Genomic DNA, 24,129 nt, shown 5'->3' on the forward strand with positions numbered 1-24,129 from the left:
TGGAAAACCGTTTGCAGAGATTAATGATCAGCAGTTCACAGAGAAGCTGGAAGGGCAAATCGATTGGGGTCCCGCAGGGATCAGTTCTGGGTCCGGTTCTATTCAATATCTTCATCAATGATTTAGATAATGGCAGAGACTACACTTATAAAGTTTGTGGATGATACCATGCTAGGAGAGGTTGCAAGTGCTTTGGAGGATAGGATTAAAATTCAAACTGATCTGGACAAACTAGAGAAATTATTTGAAGTAAAGAGGGTGAAATTCAATAAGGACAAATGCAAAATACTCCACTTAGGAAGGAACAATCAGTTGGCACACATACAAAATGGAAAATGACTGCCTAGGAAGGAGTACAGCAGAAAGGGATCTGGGGGTCATAATGGACCACAAGCTAAATATAAGTCAACAGTGAAACACTGTTGCAAAAAAAGCAAACATCATTTTGGAATGTATTAGCAGGAGCGTTGTAAGCAAGACACAAGAAGTAATTCTTCCGCTCTACTCTGCGCTGATTAGGCCTCAACTGGAGTAGTGTGTCCAGTTCTGGGCGCCACATTTCAGGAAAGATGTGGACAATTTGGAGAGTCCAGAGAATAGCAACAAAAATGATTAAATGTCTAGAAAACACGACCTATGACAGAAGATTGAAAAAATTGGGATTGTTTAGTCTGGAGAAGAGAAGACAGAGGGGATGTGAAAACAGTTTTCAAGTACATAAAAGGTTGTTACAAGGAAGGAGGGAGAAAAATTGTTCTTGTTAAACTCAGAATAGGACAAGAATCAATGGACTTAAATTGCAGCAAGGGTGGTTTAAATTGGACATTTGGAAAAACTTCCTGTCAGGGTACTTAGGCACTGGAATAAATTGCCTAGAAAGGTTGTGGAATCTCCATCATAGATTTTTAAGAGCAGGTTAGACAAATAATTGTCAGGGATGGTCTAGATAATACTTAGCCCTGCCATGAATGCAGGGCAATGGACTAGATGACCTCTCAAGATCCCTTCCAGTCCTACTATTCTATGAATAGAATACAAGCATGTAGGGACAAATTCAGAAAGGTTAAGGCACAAAGGGAGTTACACATAGCAAGGCAGTAATAAGAGGGTTTTTTAAATACATTAGGAACAAAAGAGAGGAAGGAAAGTGTAGGTTCTCTATTTAACAGGAAAGGAGAGCTAATAATAGAAGACATCAAGAAGGCTGAAGTGTTTAATAACTATTTTGCTTCAGTCTTCACTAAAAAGGCAAATTGTGACCAGATACTTAACAAAATTAATATTAACAAGGGGGAAGGAAGGAAGGAACACAAGCCAAAACAGGGATAGAACAGGTTAAAGAATATTTAGGTAAGTTATGTATTCAGGTCAGCAGGGTTGGATGAAATGGACCCCAGATACTTAAGAAACTAGCTGAAACAACCTTGGAAACATTACCAATTATCTTTAAGAACTCACGGAGGACGAGGAGGTCCCAGAGGACTGGAGAAGCGTAAATGTAGTACCTATCTTTAAAAAGAGGGGGTGAAGGAAGAGGACCTGGGGAAATTATAGACCAGTCAGCCTAGCTTTGATACCTGAAAAGATATTGGGACAAAATATTAAACAACCAATCTGTAAGCACCTAGAGGATAACAGGGTTGTAAGTAAAAGCCAACATGGATTTTGTCAAGAATACAATAAACCAAACCAACCTAATTTCTTTTTCTAATAGTATTACTGCCCTGGTTGTTGGTAAGGGGTGGGAAGGGAAGAAAAGATGTAGACATGATATATCTGGATTTTAGAAAGGCTTCTAACAGTCCCACATGACATCCTCATAAGCAAACTAGGGAAACATGGTCTAGAAGAAGCTCTATAAAGTGGGTGCAAAACTGTCTGAAAGATCATACCCAAAGAGCAGTTATCAATGATTTGCTGACAGACTGGGATGGCATATCTAGTGGGTCACACAGGAGTCTGTCTTGGGTCCAGTAGTATTAAGTAATTACTTGCATAACAGAGAGGAGAGTATGCTTATATATAATCTGTGGGTGACACCAAGCTGGAATAGGTTGCTAGAACTTTGGAGGACAGAATTAGAATTCAAAACAACCTTGACAAATGGAGAATTGGTCAGAAATCAACAAGACGAAATTCAGTACAGACAAGTACTACACTTAGGAAGAAAAAAAAGAATCAAATTCATAAATATAAAATGGGAAATAACTGCCTAGGCAGTAGTACTTCTGAAAAGGATCTGGGGGTTATAGTGGATCACAAACTGCATATGAGTCAACAAGCTGCAAAAAAAGGTGAATATCATTCTGGAGTGTATTAACAAGAGTGTTGTAAAACATGGGAGGCAAAGTTACATGTTTCAGCCCTGCCACTTGGGGCTCAGGCTTCAGATTAGGCTCAAGTATCACATTGAAATGTAAGTACAATATTTACATTCCAATTGATTTATTTTATAAATGTGGTAAAAATGAGAAAGTAAACAATTTTTCAGTAATACTGTGCTGGGACACTTCTGCACTTTATGTCTGATTTTGGAAGCAAGTAGTTGTGGTACACATGACAAATCAGACTCCTGAAAGGAGTATAGTAGTCTGGAAAGGTTGAGAACCACTGTGTCAGACCAATGATCAATCTAACCCAGTGTCCTCTCTTCTGACAGTGGCCAATGCCAGTTGCTTCAGAAAGAATGAACAGAATAGGGCAATTACTGAGTGATCCATCGCATCATCCACTCCCAACTTCTGGCAGTCAGAGGCTAGGGTAACCCAGAGGATAGGCTTGCATCTCTGAACATCTTAGAGGGTAATAGCCATCCAGGAACTTATCTAATTCTTTTTTAAACTTACAACATCCTTCACAACATCCCCTATACTGGTTGACTGTGCACTGCGTGAAGTAGCATTTCCTTAGGTTTGTTTTAAACCTGCTACTTATTAATTTCACTGGGTGAGCCCTGCTTCTTGTGTTATGTGAAGGAGTAAATACCACTTCCTTATAAACTTTCTCTGCACCATTCATGATTTTATAGACCTCTAGCACAGGGGTGGCCAACCTGTGCCTGAGAAGGAGACCGAATTTACCAACGTACATTGCCAAAGAGCCATAGTAATACATCTGCAGCCCGCCACATGAGCTCCCCCGCTCCCAGCGTCTCCCACCCACCAGCGCCTCCCCCTCCCTACCCGCATCTCCTGATCAGCTGTTTTGTGGCATGCAGGAGACTCTGGGGTAGGAGGGGGGGAGGAGCGAGGGCACTGCAGGCTCAGGGGAGGGGGCAGGGCACATTGGAAAGCTGGCGCCTGTAGCTCCAGCGTTGGTGCCTATACAAGGAGCCGCATATTAACTTCTGAAGAGCCGCATGTGGCTCCGGAGCCACAGGTTGACCACCCCACTCTAGCATATCTCCCCTTAGTCATCTGTTTTCCAATATGAAAAGTCCCAATCTTTTTAGCCTCTCCTCATATGGTAGCTGTTCCATCCCTCTAATCATTTTTGATGCCCTTCTCTGTTCCTTTTCTAGTTCTGATATATTTTTTTTGAACCAGGGTAACCAGAACTGCACGGAGTATTGAAGGGGTGAGTGTACCATGGATTTATATAGTGCCATTATGATTTTTCCATCTTATTATCTATCCCTTTCCTAATGGTTCGTAACATTGTTAACTTTTTAGACAACCACTGCACATTGAGCGGATGTTTTCACAGAACTATCTATGATGATTCCAGGATCTTTCTTGGGTGGTCACAGCTAATTTAGATCCCATCATTTTATATGTATACTTGGGATTATGTTTTCCAATGTGCATTACTTGCGTTTATCAACACTGAATTTCATCTGCTCTTTTGTTCCCCAGTCATCCAGTTTTGTGAGATCTTTTTGTAACTCTTCACAGTCAGCTTTGGCTTTAGCTACCTTGAGTAGTTTTATATTATCTGCAAATTTTGCCACCTCATTGTTCACCCCTTTTTCCATATCATTTATGAATACACTGAACAGTACTGGTCCCAGTATAGACCCCTGGGGGACACCACTATTTACCCTCGCCACATTCTGAAAACAGACCATTTATTTCTATCCTTTGCTTTCTGTCTTTTAATCAATTACTTATCCCATGACAGCTTACTGTGCTTAAGAGCCTCTGGTGAAGGACCTTGTCAAAGGCTTTCTGAAAGTCCAAGTACATTATATCCACTGGATCACTCTTGTCCACGTGTTTGTTGACCCCCTCAAACAATTTTAATAGATTGGTGAGGCATGATTTCCCTTTACAAAAAACATGTGTTTATCTGGGTGTCTGGTAATTCTGTTCTGTTCATAGTTTCAACCAATCTACCTGGTGCTGAAGTTAGGCTTATCAGTCTGTAATTGCCAGGATCACTTCTGGAGTTCTTTTAAAAAACCGGTATCACATTAGCTATCCTCCAGTCATCTGGTACAGAAGCTTATTGAAGTGACCGATTACATACTACATACCACGGTTAGTAGTTTTGCAATTTCATATTTGAGTTCCTTCAGAACCCCTGGGTGACTACCATCTTGTCCTAGTGACTAATTACCGTTTATCAATTTGTTTCAACACCTCTATCAACACATCCATTTGGGACAGTTCCTCAGATATGTCACCTAAAAAGAAGGGCTCCAGTGTGAGAAACTCTCTCACATCCTCTGCAGTGAAGACCAATGCAAAGAATTCATTTAGTTTCTCCACAATGGTCTTATCTTCCTCGATCATCCAGTGGCCCCATTTCTGATGTACTTGACACAAAAACTAACAGTAATTTTTGTTTTTTTTGTTAGTTGCTCTTCAAATTCTTTTTTGACCTGCCTAATTATACTTTTACACTTAACTTGCTAGAATTTATGCTCCTTTCTATTTTCCTCAGTAGGATTTGACTTCCAATTTTTAAAGGATGCCTTTTTGCCTTTAACCGCTTCTTTTACTTTGTTGTTTAGCCATAATAACAGTTTTTTGCTCCTCTGTGGTTTTTTAATTTAGGGTATACATTTAATTTGACAAATTACACCCAGTTCATAAAACCAGACTTCATGGTGGGAAGGCTGATGATAGGGTCCAGAAGACAAGACAGCAGGATGGAAGAGGCCAATCACCATCCTGACCTTCCCAATGCTGAAGGAATATGATGTGGAGGGTCAGGACATTCCTCTCCTGCCCCCCACCTAATAATTCCAGTTCAAGCAATTTCTAGGATTAGGAGGCCAACTTGGAATTCTCGAGCAATTGGCACTAATTAGCACTGCTGCCATCTCCAAGGCTCCCCCAAAGAGTAGCATAGCAAGCAGGAAGAAGCAGATTGTAGCACTGGGTTCATATCTCCCCTTCAGTGCCTTCTATAGCACAGCTCTGCCACTATGTCAAAGATGGTGATGCTTGACATAAGAGAAACCTTCAAGCAGCGATGTCTTCTACAGGAGCTGTAGACAACTGTTGCCAGGCAAGACTCCCACTCTCAGAATGGGGGCATTAAAACAAAGGGTTCATTGGGGAGAAAGGCATATCCCCATCACTCCTATATCCTCCACTATTACTTCCCCCCCGCACTCCTAATCAGCACCTTTCTTGTCTCCAGCTCTACCACATGTTAGCATAGGATAGATCAAGAGACTATCTCTGCCTGCCAGATTCCAAAATTGCTCCCTGGACATGCTCCCTCCTCAGCACAAATTTCAGTTAAAGAAAACTGAAAATCCACTCCCTCTATCCATGTGGTGCTCACAGCAAGGAAGAAAAGAAAAGGGAGCTGGGATATAAGGGGTAGTGAGCAGTGTCTTTCCCAGCTGCATTCCTCTGAGTTCAGCCTCAGACAGCAATTTATCTTTGGATCAGTACAGTAACCACTACTGTCAGACTGACAAATCATAGATGGTTCATCAAACTTAATTATGCAGGGGAAGATGAGAGTAAGTAAAGGAAAACAGGGGGTATTGATGGAAGTGAGGGATGATGTACTGGCAATGCTAGTTTATCAAACACTCTTAGGATGATCAACTACGGGGACTGCCTGGGGAATAGGGCTCCTGACTGTCTCCTACAAGGAGCGGGAGGAGTTTTAACTTTTCCTCTCTTCTGTTAGAAACCAGAAGGGGTCAGCATAGTTACAGGTTTCAGTGGTAGCCACATTAGTCTGTATCAGCAGCAGAAAAAAAAAAAAAAAAAAAAAAAGGAGTCCTTGTGGCACCTTAGAGACTAACAAATGTATTTGGGCATAAGCTTTTGTGGGCTAGAACCCACTTCATCATATGTAAAGTGAAAAATACAGGAGCAGGTATAAATACATGAAAGGATGTGGGTTGCTTTACCAAGTGTGAGTTAAGTCTAACGAGATAAATCAATTAACAGCAGGGTACCAAGGGAGGAAAAATAACTTCTGAAGTGGTAAGAGACAGTTGACAAGAAGGTGTGAGTAACAGTAGGGAGAAATCAGTATTGGGGAAATTAAGTTTAGATTTTGTAATGACCCAGCCACTCCCAATCTTTATTTACTGATTGGTGTTTTGGAACCAAACCTTGCTACAAACCCCGGTGCCAACTCTGTCCACATATCTATTCAAGGGACACCGTCATAGGATCTAATCACATCAGCCACACCATCAGGGGCTCATTCACCTGCACATCTACCAATGTGATCTATGCCATCATGTGCCAGCAATGCCCCTCTCCCATGTACATTGGCCAAACCAGACAGTCTCTACGCAAAAGAATAAATGGACACAAATCTGACATCAGGAATCATAACATTCAAAAACCAGTAGGAGAACACTTCAATCTCTCTGGTCACTCAATAACAGATCTCAAAGTGGCAATTCTTCAACAACAAAAATTCAAAAACAGACTCCAATGTGAAGCTGCAGAACTGGAATTAATTTGCAAACTGGATACCATCAGATTAGGCCTGCTGTTAATTGATTTATCTCATTAGACTGATCTCACACTTGGTAAAGCAACCCCCATCCTTTCATGTATTTATACCTGCTCCTGTATTTTTCACTTCATACATCTGATGAAGTGGGTTCTAGCCCACGAAAGCTTATGCCCAAATAAATTTGTTAGTCTCTAAGGTGCCACAAGAACTCCTTGTTTTTTTTCCAGCATAGTTGGTAAGTTATAAACAATAAGTTTAAAAATAGTTATATATCACCAACATTCGATGACACAAGAACCCATAGGGATGTGAACGTATGAGGTCAGCAGTCTGGGGTTTCTAGGTGCCAAGGTCATGTAGCTGCAAAGATCAAAAAAACTGGAGACACCCTGATGTATTTCTGAAAAAGAGGATTTTAAAATTTAGATTGTATCCAGCAGCAAATACTAATGTTCCTAAGACCCTCAAAAATTAAAGAGAGCCTCAGCGTGTTCTGTAGTTTTAGGGCTTTACACTGGGAAGTTTACCAAAATAGCTATTCTGGAATGGTGGTTTCAGTATAACGCCGTGTGGACACTTATTCCAAAGCAAGACTGCTCACAAAGGGCTTGTGCCAATATAACTATTCTGGAGTAATTATTCCAGAATAGCTACTTCCATAAACATTCAGGGCTTCAGATAGTAAGGGCCCATGAAAATCAGATGTCTAATAAAACCTTAGCCATGATACCACTAAAACTTTTCCATAATACATCTCTGCCCTGAAATTCTTACAATCAACATAGGTATCAAAGAAAAGGAGGGGGGGGGAATCACTTCAGGAAACAGAGGGTAAAGGTTCTTGGGACTGCTTAGAGAGGTGAGTTTTAAAGGAAAGAGGTTGAGCTTCTGGCAGATGTAGACATGATGTTGCAGCTATAGAAGGTAAAAGTGATAGAAGGCACAAAAATAGGAATGGGGAAAGGAGACAAAGGTTTGAAGAAGGCAAAAGGATGAAGCAGAGAGTGAATAAAGAAAAGAGACAGAGATGGTGGGGGTTAAAGGCAATGTAGGGCCTTCTATGAGGATTATGCTCCTTTTATGAATTCAGAGACAAGAAGCCTAGGAAGGATCGCAGTAACATTAAGTCACAGGAAAGAAAGATGACTTTGGCAGCAGCATTTCAAACAGACTGGAAGGAGAAGAAACAAGAGAAGGAGAGGCCAGACAAGAGATTACAGTAATAAAGACAAGAAGTGACCAGGATATGGACAAGCGTTTTAGCAGTCAATATAGGACGATTTTTGAAGAAAGAAGCAACAGGTGTTAGCAAAAAGACAACATGGGGCAGAGTAGAATAAAAAGTCATAGCAAGATTACAGGCTGAGACACAAGAAAAAGTAGAGTATCAGAGGGGTAGCTGTGTTAGTCTGAATCTGTAAAAAGCAACAGAGAGTCCTGTGGCACCTTTAAGACCAACAGATGTATTGGAGCATAAGCTTTCGTGGGTGAATACCCACTTTGTCACACGCATGAGAAAGAGTAGAGTTATTAATGAAGACAGAAAAGAGAAATTAGGAGAAAAGATGAGAAGGTCTACTTACCAGTAATTAGTTTTGAGTAGATTGTCAGTACACATCCTCATTACTGGAATGCAGGATGCATGGGCCAGCACTGCCAACACAGAAGTTGAAATAGTGGCTGGACACCCAAGATGTCAGCATCAGCTAAGTATGCTAGAATGGATAGGGGGTATGGAAGTGTCATGAGTATATAGGGATACAGGGGTGATAATGAATTTATAAGTGGTGATGAAGTCAGAAAGAGGAAAGTATGCAGAAGAAGCGAAAACGGAGACCTGAAGGACAATGGCAGACAAAAAGAGGTGAGTATGAAAAACTGTTCAAAGGAAACTGAGTTGTCAGCAACTCTAACTAATTGTATGACACCCCATCTATTCAATACATCATCCAAGTGCAAGATAAGGAAGAAAAAGAAAAAAAAATCACAACAATCAAGAGGACTAAGTCATCAATCACGTCAAAGGCAGAAAAGATTAGTAAGAGAACACTCTATGTGACCCAGCCCCTTCCTCCTTACCCCCTCCACAGTATCAACATATCCAAGACCCCATGACCCAAAATATTCCCCCATCTGCTTCTACCAGGGCACAAAACATACCCTCCCACACATACACTCCCCCCCCAAACATCTCACACACACACACGCTCCGCTCTACACATACACTTCATCATCAATCACCCTGCATCAGAAGCAGATACAACACACTCTCCCCCCATGGGCCAGATCCACATACACTCTCTCTCTACACACACATTCTTCCCATCACCCAGCTCACTACACATACAGGTGGTCAATACACTCGGCTTTACTCGAAAAATCTCTCACCAGAGCAACCTCACTGACGGTAACACGAGTGGAGCGCTAATATAGCCAAGGTTTTGCACAGTCTCTGGCATTTAACACGATGTGGGGTAACCTTATTCAAAGCAGGTCTAGCTTACAGTGCTAATGTGAATGCACATGGGATCCCTGTCCACACTAGTACTCCCACCCACTGCGACCACCAATCAGTGGAGTTGCTCTAGTCTTACCAATAGTGGGAAATTAAAAAAAAAAAAAAAAAGAACATGATGTAGACAAGCCCACACCCGCTCCCCCTGGCCTGCATCCTGCACACACAATACCACTGCAACCAGCTCCACTTCTCCCCTCCACAGGCCCCAGCTCTGGTCTGATGTGCCCCCGCAGGCCCAGGGTCTCCCCCTCCAATAGGCCCAGATCCGCCCCTCCCCCCATACACAGGCCCAGGGTCTCCCCCTCCAACAGGCCTAGGTCTGCCCCTCCCCCACACGCACAGGCCCCAGGTCTCCCCCGCAGGCCCAGGCCACAGCCTCGCTCTCGCGCCCAGCGTAGCCCGCCTTCCCACCGCCAGGAGACACGTCCGGCCTGGCCCCAGCCTACCCGCACACCTCGGCCAGCCTGGCCTCACCTGGCGGCGGCTCCGGCAGGGCCTGGGCAGCGGGAGGGTAACAGCTCCGCAGCGCGCACAACAAGCCGCTCGCTGCGCCGCCTGCACACGCCCCCCGCTCCGCCCACCGACCCCCATTGGTTACTTTGCGCACGTGGCCGGCGCCCTATTGGAACAACGCTCAGTCCGTCAATGGTACCCCCGGGGCGGGCTCTCCCAGCAGGCGGGAGTGGGGGAGCGGAGGCCGGGATGGGGTGGGAGGGAAGCGGGAGCCCCGGGCCTGGAGCGGGGAGAGCCGGGGATGGCGGGGAGTCACCTGGGCTGCCTGCGCAATGGCCCCCGAGCCCCTTTTCTTGGCGCTTGCTGTGTCTCGGGAGGAAGGGCCCATCCCCTGTCCAGACCAGAACTAGCCCCCCTGTTTGGTTGCCCCATTTAGCCCAAAGCTGCTTCCACCCCTTGGGGAGCGTGTTCACTGGCACATGTAGCAGCTAGCCTTGGCAGGGTCCAGCCCGCCTTTCTGGAGCTGGGCTGGTAGAGCAGAGGATTGTTCTGTTCGTGTGTTTTTTAGAGAGCGAGACACTCAGGTCACTGGTTTGATTCCGAGGGGAAGAAAACTCTTTATCTACTTATCAGAGGGGTAGCCGTGTTAGTCTGAATCTGTAAAAAGCAACAGAGGGTCCTGTGGCACCTTTAAGACTAACAGAAGTATTGGGAGGATAAGCTTTCGTGGGTAAGAACCTCACTTCTTCAGATGCAAGTGATGTCTTGCATCTGAAGAAGTGAGGTTCTTACCCACGAAAGCTTATCCTCCCAATACTTCTGTTAGTCTTAAAGGTGCCACAGGACCCTCTGTTGCTTTTTATCTACTTAGACACGTCTGCTTGCAAAACCGATGTTAATACAGTCACAGAAGCCAAAGATACAATTGTCAGCCTAAACGTTCATTTTCCTTTGGAATCTTTAAGTTCAAGAAATGAGGAAATGAAGGCATGAATGAAAGGAGTAAAGAAAGGTCAGGCTACAATATAGGAGTAAAAGGCTCACACGGGGGCTGAAGGCTTCAAAATGACAGTTTTGGCAGTGGATACTGATGTTCATCCTTCCTCTGCTCCCAAGCATTTTTGGACAAAGCAAATCATGGGCACCGTAAGCACTCTTTCATAGGTCCTGGCAAGTAGGAGTCTTTCTGCCTTTCAAGCACCTATTTGGCCTGGCCCCAATTCTATTTGTAGAGATGGAACAAAACTCTTAACACTCCCTGGCTACAAATCTTCAGAGCAATAGGGTGGTAAGGGTGAAAAGCAAGAAGCTGGAATAATTGAAAAGCTCTAGCTGCATTCACTGATATCAAAAGATATGACTGGGTGAAATGATCTCTTTGTGTGGGGGGCAATATCAAAACACAGGACACAAAGAGAAATAGATTGTTACAGTACAAGTCAATGTTTGTGCTAAGGTGAACATGAGAGCTGCTCTACCCCAAAATAGCAAGCCAGCTATTTTAGTGCAAAAAGCATTATGTTGTGTAAAGGCATGACAGTTATTTGAAGCAATACCACCATTTGACTGCACTGTTAATTTTTTAAAGAAAGTGTGATGCTGTTTTGAGGGAATGTCTTCATTTTGTGTTGTGAAGTTCTGACGCCATATGATGACACATCTGTGCAATGCCTTTGTGTTGCATTAGGATATGGCATTTTTTTAAATGTGATGCTAGTTTGTCACAATGCAATTACAGACTCCTAGTCTTTACGACTAAAAGGGACCATCATGATCAACTAGCCTGACATGCACATCACAGACCACAGAACCTCACCTCCTGAAATAGGCAATTAACCTCTAGCTGAGTTACTGAAGTCCTCAAATCTTGATTTAAAGACTTACAATTACAGAGAATCCACCGTTTACTCTAGGTCAAACCAGCAAGTGACCCTTGCCCCATGCTGCAGAGGAAGGCAACAAAAAAAAAAGTCTCTCTGAAAATCTTACCCAGGGAAAAATTCCTTCATGACCCCAAATATGGCAATCAGTTAACTTAGATCTTGAACATGTGGGCGAGACCCACCAGCCAGTATCTGGGAAAGAACTCAGAGCCCTCCCCATTTAGTGACCCATCTCCAGCCATTAGAGATATTTGCTAAGAGCAGATGCAGATGAGCCATATTCCATTGTAGGCAACTTCATCAGACCATTCCTTCCATAAACTTATCAAGCTAAATCTTGAAACAAATGAGGGTTTTGCCCACACTATTCTCCTTGGAAGGCAATTCCACTCCTCTGATGGTTAGAAACCTTTGTCTAATTTGAAGCCTAAACTCTTAGATAGTCAGCTTATATCCATTTGTTATTGTGCCAGCATTGGCCCTTCACTTAAATAACTCCTTTCTTTTCCTTGTGTTTCTCCATCTGATGTATTTATAGAGAGCAATCATATATCCCCTCAGCCTTCCTATTGTTAGGCTAAACAAGACCAAGCTCTTTTAATATGCTCTCATAAGGCAGGTTCTCCATTCTTCTGATTATCCTAGTAGCCCTTCTCTGCACCTGTTCTGGTCTGAATTCATCTTTCTTAAATATGGGATTCCAGAATTGCACACAGTATTCCAGATTAGGTCTCACTAGTGCTTTGTACAATGTTAATAACACTTACCTATCTCTACTGAAAATATCTGGCCTAATGTGCATTATAGGATTGCATATGCCTTTTTCACAGCCACATCAGCCTCACCACGTCTTGTGATAATGCAAACCAGCTGAGTGGCGAACAGCAGAGGCTAACAGCGGGAGTTTGCCTGGGAGCTGTCCAAGAGGAGGTACGCTAAGTGCTGCATTAGGGGGGCTGTGTTGGTGGGCCTTGAGTGGGCCTGACTGGTATATAAGGGCAGTCAGCAGCGAACCAGCTGAGCGGCGAATAGCAGAGGCTAACAGCGGGAGTTTGCCTGGGAGTTCGCGTGGGGAGAACGCACTGAGGCTTACATCTGCAGGTTTCTCTGAGTAGTCCCTGCAACAGTTGAGGAAGCTCCTAAGAGGACGGTGATATGGAAGGTGAGCGATCAGCTGTTGTAACCTGCACAGGTTGTGCCATGTTTGTCTTTCTTCCACAGGACAGAAGCGACTTTGTCTGTACAAAGTGCAAGCTGGTCTCCATGTTGGAAGAGAAGGTTCGAGGGCTGGAGAAACGAGTGTCGACTCTGCGTTGCATAAGGGAAAATGAAGATTTCCTGGACAGACGTCAGGAGATGCTTCTACGGCCACAATGTTCTGAAGATTCAGAGCAGGCGCAGCAGGGACAGAAGGATTGTGAGGAGGTTTGGCAGCATGTGACCTCCAGAAGGAGAAAGAGGAGCGTCCATGCACCAGCAATGGAGATACAGGTGAGCAATCGTTTCCATGTTCTCTCTACAGGTACTAATGCGGAGAGTGGACTAGATGACCCATCTGAGGGAAGGGAGCAGAAGGAGACTCCACCGATTGGAAGGCAAAAGATGCACTGTCCTAGGGATGGGGGTTCCACGACCACCACTCCCAAGAGGAGGAGGAGGGTGGTGGTGGTCGGGGACTCCCTCCTCAGGGGGACTGAGTCATCTATCTGCCGCCCCGACCGGGAAAACCGAGAGGTCTGCTGTTTGCCAGGAGCTAGGATACACGATGTGACGGAGAGACTGCCGAGACTCATCAAGCCCTCGGATCGCTACCCCTTCCTGCTTCTCCATGTGGGCACCAATGATACTGCCAAGAATGACCTTGAGCGCATCACTGCAGACTACGTGGCTCTGGGAAGAAGGATAAAGGAGTTTGAGGCGCAAGTGGTGTTCTCGTCCATCCTCCCTGTGCAAGGAAAAGGCCGGGGTAGAGACCGTCGAATCGTGGAAGTCAACGAATGGCTACGCAGGTGGTGTCGGAGAGAAGGCTTTGGATTCTTCGACCATGGGATGGTGTTCCAAGAAGGAGTGCTAGGCAGAGACGGGCTCCACCTAACGAAGAGAGGGAAGAGCATCTTCGCCAGCAGGCTGGCTAACCTAGTGAGGAGGGCTTTAAACTAGGTTCACCGGGGGAAGGAGACCAAAGCCCTGAGGTAAGTGGGGAAATGGGATCTTGGGAGGAAGCACAAGCAGGAGAGTGCAAGAGGGGAGGACTCCTGTCTCATGCTGAGAAAGAGGGACGATCGATGAGTTATCTTAAGTGCCTATACACAAATGCAAGAAGCCTGGGAAACAAGCAGGGAGAACTGGAAGTCCTGGCACAGTCAGGGAACTATGATGTGATTGGAATAACAGAGACTTGGTGGGATAACTCACATGACTGGAGTACTGTCATGGATGGATATAAACTGTTCAGGAAGGACAGGCAGGGCAGAAAAGGTGGGGGAGTTGCGTTGTATGTAAAAGAGGAGTATGACTGCTCAGAGCTCCAGTATGAAACTGCAGAAAAACCTGAGAGTCTCTGGATAAAGTTGAGAAGTGTGAGCAACAAGGGTGATGTCGTGGTTGGAGTCTGCTATAGACCACCAGACCAGGGGGATGAGGTGGACGAGGCTTTCTTCTGGCAACTAGCAGAAGTTGCTAGATCGCAGGCCCTGGTTCTCATGGGAGACTTTAATCACCCTGATATCTGCTGGGAGAGCAATACAGCGGTGCACAGGCAATCCAGGAAATTTTTGGATAGTGTAGGGGACAATTTCCTGGTGCAAGTGCTGGAGGAACCAACTAGGGGCAAAGCTTTTCTTGACCTGCTACTCACAAACAGGGAAGAACTAGTAGGGGAAGCAAAAGTGGATGGGAACCTGGGAGGCAGTGACCATGAGATGGTCGAGTTCAGGATCCTGACACAAGGAAGAAAGGAGAGCAGCAGAATACGGACCCTGGACTTCAGAAAAGCAGACTTTGACTCCCTCAGGGAACAGATGGGTAGGATCCCCTGGCAGAATAACATGAAGGGCAAAGGGGTCCAGGAGAGCTGGCTGTATTTTAAAGAATCCTTATTGAGGTTGCAGGAACAAACCATCCCGATGTGTAGAAAGAATAGTAAATATGGCAGGCGACCAGCTTGGCTAAACAGTGAAATCCTTGCTGATCTTAAACGCAAAAAAGACGCTTACAAGAAGTGGAAGATTGGACAAATGACCAGGGAGGAGTATAAAAATATTGCTCAGGCGTGCAGGAGTGAAATCAGGAAGGTCAAATCACACTTGGAGTTGCAGTTAGCAAGAGATGTTAAGAGTAACAAGAAGGGTTTCTTCAGGTATGTTAGCAACAAGAAAAAAATCAAGGAAAGTGTGGGCCCCTTACTGAATGAGGGACGCAACCTAGTGACCGAGGATGTGGAAAAAGCTAATGTACTCAATGATTTTTTTGCCTCTGTCTTCACGCACAAGGTCAGCTCCCAGATTGCTGCACTGGGCAGTACAGCATGGGGAGAAGGTGACCAACCCTCTGTGGAGAAAGAAGTGGTTCGCGACTATTTAGAAAAACTGGACGTGCACAAGTCCATGGGGCCGGATGCGCTGCATCCGAGGGTGCTAAAGGAGTTGGCGGGTGAGATTGCAGAGCCATTAGCCATTATTTTTGAAAACTCATGGCGATCAGGGGAGGTCCCAGATGACTGGAAAAAGGCTAATGTAGTGCCCATCTTTAAAAAAGGGAAGAAGGAGGATCCGGGGAACTACAGGCCATTCAGCCTCACCTCAGTCCCTGGAAAAATCATGGAGCAGGTCCTCAAGGAATCAATTATGAAACATTTAGAGGAGAGGAAAGTGATCAGGAACAGTCAGCATGGATTCACGAAGGGGAAGTCGTGCCTGACTAACCTAATTGCCTTCTATGATGAGATAACTGGCTCTGTGGATGAGGGGAAAGCAGTGGATGTGTTATTCCTTGACTTTAGCAAAGCTTTTGATACGGTCTCCCACAGTATTCTTGCCGCCAAGTTAAAGAAGTATGGGCTGGATGAATGGACTGTAAGGTGGATAGAAAGCTGGCTAGATCGTCGGGCTCAACGGGTAGTGGTCAATGGCTCCATGTCTAGTTGGCAGCCGGTTTCAAGCGGAGTGCCCCAAGGGTCGGTCCTGGGGCCGGTTTTGTTTAATATCTTTATTAATGATCTGGAGGATGGTGTGGACTGCACTCTCAGCAAGTTTGCAGATGACACTAAACTAGGAGGCGTGGTAGATACACTAGAGGGTAGGGATCGGATACAGAGGGACCTAGACAAATTAGAGGATTGGGCCAAAAAAAACCTGATGAGGTTCAACAAGGACAAGTGCAGAGTCCTGCACTTAGGACGGAAGAATCCCATGCACTGCTACAGACTAGGGACCGAATGGCTAGGTAGCAGTTCTGCAGAAAAGGACCTAGGGGTCACAGTGGACGAGAAGCTGGATATGAGTCAACAGTGTGCTCTTGTTGCCAAGAAGGCTAACGGCATTTTGGGCTGTATAAGTAGGGGCATTGCCAGCAGATCGAGGGACGTGATCGTTCCCCTTTATTCGACATTGGTGAGGCCTCATCTGGAATACTGTGTCCAGTTTTGGGCCCCACACTACAAGAAGGATGTGGAAAAATTGGAAAGAGTCCAGCGGAGGGCAACAAAAATGATTAGGGGTCTGGAGCACATGACTTATGAGGAGAGGCTGAGGGAACTGGGATTGTTTAGTCTCCAGAAGAGAAGAATGAGGGGGGATTTGATAGCAGCCTTCAACTACCTGAAGGGAGGTTCCAAAGAGGATGGAGCTCGGCTGTTCTCAGTGGTGGCAGATGACAGAACAAGGAGCAATGGTCTCAAGTTGCAGTGGGGGAGGTCCAGGTTGGATATCAGAAAAAACTATTTCACTAGGAGGGTGGTGAAACACTGGAATGCGTTACCTAGGGAAGTGGTGGAGTCTCCTTCCTTGGAGGTTTTTAAGGCCCGGCTTGACAAAGCCCTGGCTGGGATGATTTAGCTGGGAATTGGTCCTGCTTTGAGCAGGGGGTTGGACTAGATGACCTCTTGAGGTCCCTTCCAACTCTGATATTCTATGATTCTATGATTCTATGATAAGGTGGTGACATTTGGCCAGAGCCGGCTCCAGCGTTTTTGCCGCCCCAAGCGGCAAAAAACCAACAACAACAAAAACGCGATCGCCAGCACTTCAGCGGAGGCGCCGCTTCTTCGGCAGCAATTTGGCTGCAGGTCCTTCCCTCTGAGAGGGACTGGGGGACCCACTGACGAATTGCCACCGAAGAGCCAGACGTGCTGCCCCTTTCCGTTGGCTGCCCCAGGCACCTGCTTGCTACGCTGGTGCCTGGAGCCAGCCCTGCATTTGGTACAACTCAAACATGTTGAATGATATTATGTTGCTATAAATGCAACATGAATACATTTCAGTTCAATTAAATAATGGTGTGAGGACATTTGAAGAAACTTGGTGACAATTAAGCAAACCTCCTCAACTTGTGATTCCGAACACAGTACAACAGTGTTATGATGTTACATTTACATGATATCACTACATATTGAGATGTTTGTTACAGAACGATGGTGTTCTGAGATATTACAATGACATTTCAGTTCCATGCCATGATGTCACACAATGTAGTGATGACATTTGACAAACAGTGAAGCTCTGCAGTATTATGAAAAATCATGGAGCAGGTCCTCAAAGAATCCATTTTGAAGCACCTGGAAGAGAGGAAGGTGATCAAGAACAGTCAACCGATTCACCAAGGGAAAGTCATGCCTGACCAACCTGATTGCCTTCTATGATGAGATAATTGGCTCTGTGGATGAAAGCGGTGGATGTGATACATCTTGACTTTAGCAAAGCTTTTGATACAGTCTCCCATAGTATTGTTGCCAGCAAGTTACAGAAGTATGGATTGGATGAATGGACTATAAGGTGAATAGAAAGCTGGCTAGATCGTCGGGCTCAATGGGTAGTGATCAACAGCTTGATGTCTAGTTGCCAGCTGGTAGCAAGTGGAGTGCCCCAGCCAGGGGGAGGTCCTGGGACCGTTTTTGTTCAACATCCTAATGAATGATCTGGATGATGGGATGGATTGCACCCTCAGTAAGTTCGTGGATGACACTAAGCAGGGGGGAGAGGTAGATACGCTGGAGGGTAGGGATAGGGTCCAGAGTGACCTAGACAAATTGGAGGATTGGGCCAAAAAAAATCTGATGAGGTTAAACAAGGACAAGTGCAGAGTCCTGCACTTAGGAGAGAAGAATCCCATTCACTGCTACAGGCTGGGGGCCAACGGCTAAGCAGCAGTTCTGCAGAAAAGGACCTGGGGATTACAGTGGATGAGAAGCTGGATATGAGTCGACAGTGTGCCCTTGTTGCCAAGAAGGTAACGGCATATTGGGCTGCATTAGTAGGAGCTCAAATATTTATTATGCTCAAATAAATTTGTTAATCTCTAAGGTGCCATAGGTACTCCTGTTCTTTTTATTAGTAGGAGCATTGCCCACAGATCGAGGGAAGTGATAATTCCTCTCTATTCAGCACCCTGGTGAGGCCACATCTGGAGTATTGTGTCCAGTTTTGGGCCCTTCACTACAGAAAGGATGTGGAGAAATTGGAGAGTCCAGCGGAAGGCAGCGAAAATGCTTACGGGGCTGGGGCACATGATTTATGAGGATAGGCTGAGGTAACTGGGCTTGTTTAATCTGCAGAAGAGAAGAGTGAGGGGAGATTTGATAGCAGCCTTCAACTACCTGAAGGGGGGTTCCAAGGAGGATGGAACTCGGCTGTTCTCAGTGGTGGCAGATGACAAAACAAAGAACAATGGTTTCAAGTTGTAGTGGGGGAGGTCTAGGTTGGATATTAGGGGCAACTATTTCACTAGGTGGGTGGTGAAGCACTGGAATGGGTTCCCTAGGGAGGTGGTAGAATCTGCATCCTGAGAGGTTTTTGAGGCCCAGCTTGACAAAGCCCTGGCTGGGATGATTTAGTTGGGGTTGGTCCTACTTTGAGCAGGGGGTTGGACTAGATACCTCCTGAGGTCTCTTCCAACCCTAATCTTCTATGATGGTGACATTTCAATGACATGCAGCAGTGATGGCTTCAGACACATGCAGCAGCATTTGTACACATCATAATGACATTTCAGTATGGTGCTGTGATGTCACACATGCAGTGCTGGTAGTTGACAGAGTGGCACCGTAAGGCCCCTATAGTGATGGTATTTGACACGGTGCAAGGGTGTCTTCTGAGGTGTTGCAATGACATTTGAGGATGCAATGTGACATCACACCATGAGGTGATGGCGACTGACACCATGCAGTGCCATTCTGAGGATGTTGCAATAATATCTCAGCATGGCACTGCAAGGAAGCCGTGTGGCGATGGATGCAACACGATGTGGTGGGGCTGTGAGATGTCCCCCCTAGAAGTACCCTCTCATGGCCCACCAGCACCCTTTCCTGGCAGCACCGTCCTTAAAGGTCGCCATGGGCTGCCCTGCTCTGCCAGACCCCCATCTGGTAGCAGCCAGTCTGGGCAGCCCACAGTTCCCTGGTTAGGGTGACCAGATGTCCCGATTTTATAGGGACAGTCCCAATTTTTGGGTCTTTTTCTTATATAGGCTCCTATTATCCCCCACCCCCTGTCCCGATTTTTCACATTTGTTATCTGGTCACCCTATCCCTGGTGCACAAAGTACCAGCCGGGCTCCAAGGGCCTCCCAGGCCCCGCTCCTCATTCCACCCCTCCCCCATAACGGTCGCTGTGTACGCGCGCCACCCAGAGGCGGCGAGAACCACTCCGCTAAAGAGCGATGGGATTCCACGTGACCACTCCCGGGTGAGGGGGCCGAAGGGAGCGCGTGGGGGCGCGCCGTGTGGCTGGTACGCGCGCGGCGGTCACGTGTTCCCGTGCTCCCTGCCGCCCCCTCCCCCCCAGCCGGTCGCCTCCTGTACCGCCGCCGCGGCCCGCCGCTTTGTGAAGACGGCAAGATGGCGGCCAGTAACTATTACGGCTTCGCGCATGGTGCTGCCGCCGCCGGGCCCCAGTACAGGTACGGGGGAGCTCCCGGCCCGGGCACCGCGCGGCTGGGTGGGGCCGCCCCGCCTCTCCGCTCAGAGCCGCGCCAAGGCAGCTCTTCTGCTCGGGGAATGGGAGGCAGGTGCGGGCCGAAGCAGGGAACCGGCACGGGGAAGGCTTGGGGCGCTGCCGGATCCTCCGGCCCCCATGCTCCACTTAGGGCGGCTAAAATGGCGGCGTGGGGAGTCGGGGGTCTGCCCCATTCCTCCATCGCCATCCTCCTCATCCCCCCGCCTTCCCACGGGGGTCTGCCCCCCCATCACCACCCCCCTCAGTCCCCCGCCTTCCCACGGGGGTCTGCCCCCCCCATCACCACCCTTAGTCCCCTGCCTTCCCATGGGGGGTCTGCCCCCCCTTGCTACCCCCCTCAGCCCCTCAGCTTTCCCATGGGGGTCTGCCCCCCATCACCACCCCCCTCAGCTTTCCCACGGGGGTCTGCCCCCCATCACCACCCTCCTCAGCCCCCTGCTTTCCCATGGGGGTCTGCCCCCCCATTGCCACCCTCCTCAGCCCCCTGACTCCCCCTTTTCCATCGCCACCCTCCTCATCCCCTTGCACCCCCCATGGGGGTCTGCCCCCATCTCCATCACCACCCTCCTCATCTCCCTGCCCCCCTTTCTCTATCACCACCCTCCTGCTCTCCCTGCCCCCCCACAGGGGTCTGCCTCCTCCATCACCAGCCTCCTCCTCCTGCTGCCTCCCCCTCCTCCATCGCCATCCTCCTGCTCTCTCACTCCCATGGGATCTGCCCCCCTCCTCCATTGCCATCCTCCTGCTCTCCCTGCCCCCCCACGGGGGTCTATACCCCCTCCTCCATTGCCACCCTCTTCATCCTGCTGCCCCCCCATTCTTCCATCGCCACCCTCCTGCTCTCCCTGCCCCCCCGCACAGGGGTCTGCCCCCCATTTCTTCATCACCACCCTCCTCCTCCCCCTGTTTCTCCATTGCCACCCTCCTGCTCTTCCTGCCCCCTACATGGGGGTCTGTGCCCCTTCCTCCATTGCCACCCTCCTAATCCCCCACTCTGTACACATGGGGGTCTGCCCCCCACATCATGCCTCATCCTCTGCCCCGGATCTGCTCTCACCTGTCTCCCCTTCTCTGTGTTGTCATCTTCCTCATCTTCTGACCCCACACACAGGGATCTGTTCCCCCTTCCTCAATCCTTACCTTACTCCTCCTCCCTCATCCCCCCCATCCTTGTTCCCTGCCTCACTAGGAACTGTACCCCCTATAATTACCCTGGCTGCTCCACCCCCATCTGTCATCTATCTCAGTGCTTTCACACACTGGAGGCTCATTCCCTAGCTCCTCTCTTCAGACACACTGTGGTGGCCCCACACCCTCCACCCTTCCTTTGCTTCCCTTTCCCTGCCTTCAGAGGATCCCACCATTTGCGTGTACACACACACACACCAGTGGCTTTGCCTTTTCTTCAGATCCACCTGCCTTGCTCCCTTCCCATGTCCACCACCAGTGGGGCTCTCCCATGTGATCAGCCTTGTCCTCTCATTAATCCCTACCACAGTATTCAACCCTCTGTTCTCACATCCAGTAGGGCTTGTCTGCTGACCCTTGTCCACTCTTCATTCTTCACATGGGGGCTCTGACTCCACAGGAGTCCCCCAATTCCTTGTTATCTCCAGAGGACTCTGCCTTTTCCAGGGATTTCCTTACTAATCCATCATGCCCCAGGGAGTTCAGTCTGTTGCTTCCCCAGGACTTTGCTTGCTTTGCTCCTGTATCTTCCCCCAAGTGCTTAGTCCTTCCCCAGGATCCCCTTATCTTAGCTGATGCTTCCAAGAATCCTTTCTGTTCTCCCATCAGTCCTTAGAATGCATCCTATCTCTTCTCATTTTTAGGGGGTGCTCTGCCATCAGGGATTCCTCTGTTCCCTCATGTCGCAGGGTGCTGTACCTCCTCCAGAAATCTCCATTCTCCATGTTTTTGTCCTCTTCTTGTTCAGTATACTGCCTTCCCCAAAATGTCTCTGCTTCCCTGTCTTTTTTCCCCAGCACCCTTCTTCCTCCAGGGCTCCTTTCCTCTTTCTCCTCCCTGGAATGTTCTCCCTCACCCCATATCCACCTCACTCCCTTGTGGTGCTTATCCTCTCCAAGGATCCTCCCTGCTTTCCTCTTCCAGCTTGGCCACTCAGTCTTCTCAGAGGTTCCCCTTTATTTCCCCCTCACTCTCACCCTCATAGGTTTCTCTGCCTCCTCAAAGGCTCCCTCTGCCCACCCACCTTTTTACATTATTTCCTGCCAGCCCCCTGGCATGCTCCAAGATTCCACTTGCCTAATTTCTCAATTTCTCTCCTTGGGGCTTGCTGCCTCCAGTAACCCTCTGTAGCTATTCTCCCCTGAGATGCTCTGTCCAATGATATCCTTTCCCATTTCTCCTAAGCCCCACCCCATACTCTTTTCCAACAATTCTTCTTTCCCTCATGTTCTCTGTATCGCATGGATCCCCTTCTATCGTTTCATCCCCCTCTTGGATGGCTCTTCCCTCTCCAGAGATCTATTCTGACCATCTCCCTTTCCTCAGGGTGCTTTGTCTCATGGCTGGGTTGGGGTTGCATTGCCTCAGGGTTTCTTGTCCATAGGGTATGTCTTCGCTGCAGAGTTCACTCAAGTTACTTTTAGCCTATCTCAATTGAGAATTGCCACACTACGGAATGACACTCAAGCTGCTTGTCCACACTGATGCTGTGCTCACTTGCGTGTGGCACTAAGACCTCTTGAGGCATATCCCATGTTTCTTTGCATGCAGTAAGCTGAGCTGCTCCAGGAATTCTTCTCCAGTGAAGTATGGGAGAGTTTGTCAGTTCTGTCTGGGCACACATGGGGAATTGTGAGAAGGCATTGGAGTACTAGTGGCACTCAAGTGGAGCTAGCCTGCATTCACAGTGCAGAATGGTTGTGTTAGCACAACTTGTCATCTTCCAGCTCTAAAGCAATACCCCATGAAGGTAAGGGTTTTGCGTGTGGATGATCTCAAGTTAAGGGCAACACTTGCGGTAACTTTGCAGTAGTAACTTTGCAGTAAAGACAAACCTTAGTGATCTCTGCTTTCTCCAGGGATTTCCTTCTTTTCTTTCTTTCCAGAATTCCCCCTCCCAGTTGCTGTGGACTGTTGTTTATTGTCCATTGTCCTTGAGTTTTGAAAACATTTTACCCTGACTTTAGCAGCCCTCTCCCCTCTCTCTCTCTACCAAAACAGCTCCAAACTGGAGCTGTAGGGAGGAAGCAAACCATATAGTTGGAAATCCTCTCCACCCGAATATTTCCAAGGAGGTTTGCACTTGTCCCTTTCCCAGTCCAGCTCACAGTCAATAAATGTCTGGCTAAATGTTGGTTTCTAATGCATTTTTGACAGGTGTTCATGCAGTTATTGCACTTAGTATAAGACTGCAGTGTAGTTTTTAACCTATCCAGTGAGTTGGAAATTATTCACCAGTGCAATTAAAATCCTGTACATTTCTCTCAACTTTTCCAGCAGAGTTGGTGGCCACTTTCTTGGTCCTGGAATTTTAAGATATGTTCCAGAGTTGGTATAGAAAGGGGGGTGGGTGGGTGTTTAGCATGCAGGATTGTGAGAAACACATCAGCTTGACAGTTGCAGTACTTTGGATGCCTTCCTGAAGAGTAATATTTTGCTACTGCTGCTAGCAGCACATTTTCAGTAATGGAAAATGCACGTGCCACTGGTGTGTTTGTAGCAGAGTGTTTGACTTTCTTATTTGTATTTGCATTCTCAATACCATTCTTGGGATGTTGCTTGACAGTTCTAGCTTGGATATACAAGAGGCCTAGTTGTATGCTGTTAACCTTGCATAGTCTGCTCTTTCTACAGAAACACATTTAAGGACTGCACCTATGTTTTCAACCTGATGTGGAAAATACTGTGAATTTGCCAATTTGTCAGTGAGAAAATTCAAACTATTTCTTGTCATTTCTCCACTGATAGAAACTAAGTTATTTAAAGCATTTGAAGATACTATACTGAGCAGTAATAAACATGAAAAGCAAACATTGTCTGAATTAATTCACTTGTAAAAACTTGAATGCAGCTGCTTTCTCAGTATTCTGGTTTGGTTGGTAAAATGTACCACAGCTGCATGTGCGTGACACCACCTTTTAGTATGCAGTTCTGAACAGCTTATTAGCTGCTTTAAGAGCAGTTTGAGATAGCAGCTTGTCAGTCTTGGAAGGATTGAATATTAATAAATTCTTGTGTATCACAATAACACAACCTC

At 47.0% G+C, this 24,129-nt stretch overlaps 2 protein-coding genes across 10 annotated transcripts in view; one reads left to right on the forward strand and one right to left on the reverse strand.

Moving 5' to 3' along the window:
* Positions 1-10,019, reverse strand: part of ELAVL1 (ELAV like RNA binding protein 1) — a 101,950-nt gene extending 91,931 nt beyond the window's left edge. For 2 of the 8 annotated variants that reach the window (XM_065578297.1, XM_005283792.4), the window contains exon 1: positions 9,875-10,019. In XM_065578297.1, the coding sequence (XP_065434369.1) occupies positions 9,875-9,991 (117 nt within the window). In that variant the 5' untranslated portion in view covers positions 9,992-10,019. Of the gene's footprint in view, positions 1-7,162; positions 7,283-8,465; positions 8,598-9,846 lie in introns of those variants that run through there. The other 6 variants (XM_065578298.1, XM_065578292.1, XM_065578293.1 and 3 more) reach the window with 5 other exon arrangements.
* A 9,627-nt stretch (positions 10,020-19,646) lies between these two features.
* Positions 19,647-24,129, forward strand: part of ZFR2 (zinc finger RNA binding protein 2) — a 36,024-nt gene continuing 31,541 nt past the window's right edge. For both annotated transcript variants that reach the window (XM_065578347.1, XM_065578346.1), the window contains exon 1: positions 19,647-19,848. In XM_065578347.1, the coding sequence (XP_065434419.1) occupies positions 19,787-19,848 (62 nt within the window). In that variant the 5' untranslated portion in view covers positions 19,647-19,786. The remainder of the gene's footprint in view (positions 19,849-24,129) is intronic.

The sequence above is a fragment of the Chrysemys picta genome, chromosome 25, assembly GCF_011386835.1.
Source record: "Chrysemys picta bellii isolate R12L10 chromosome 25, ASM1138683v2, whole genome shotgun sequence".
NCBI lineage: Eukaryota > Metazoa > Chordata > Testudines > Emydidae > Chrysemys > Chrysemys picta.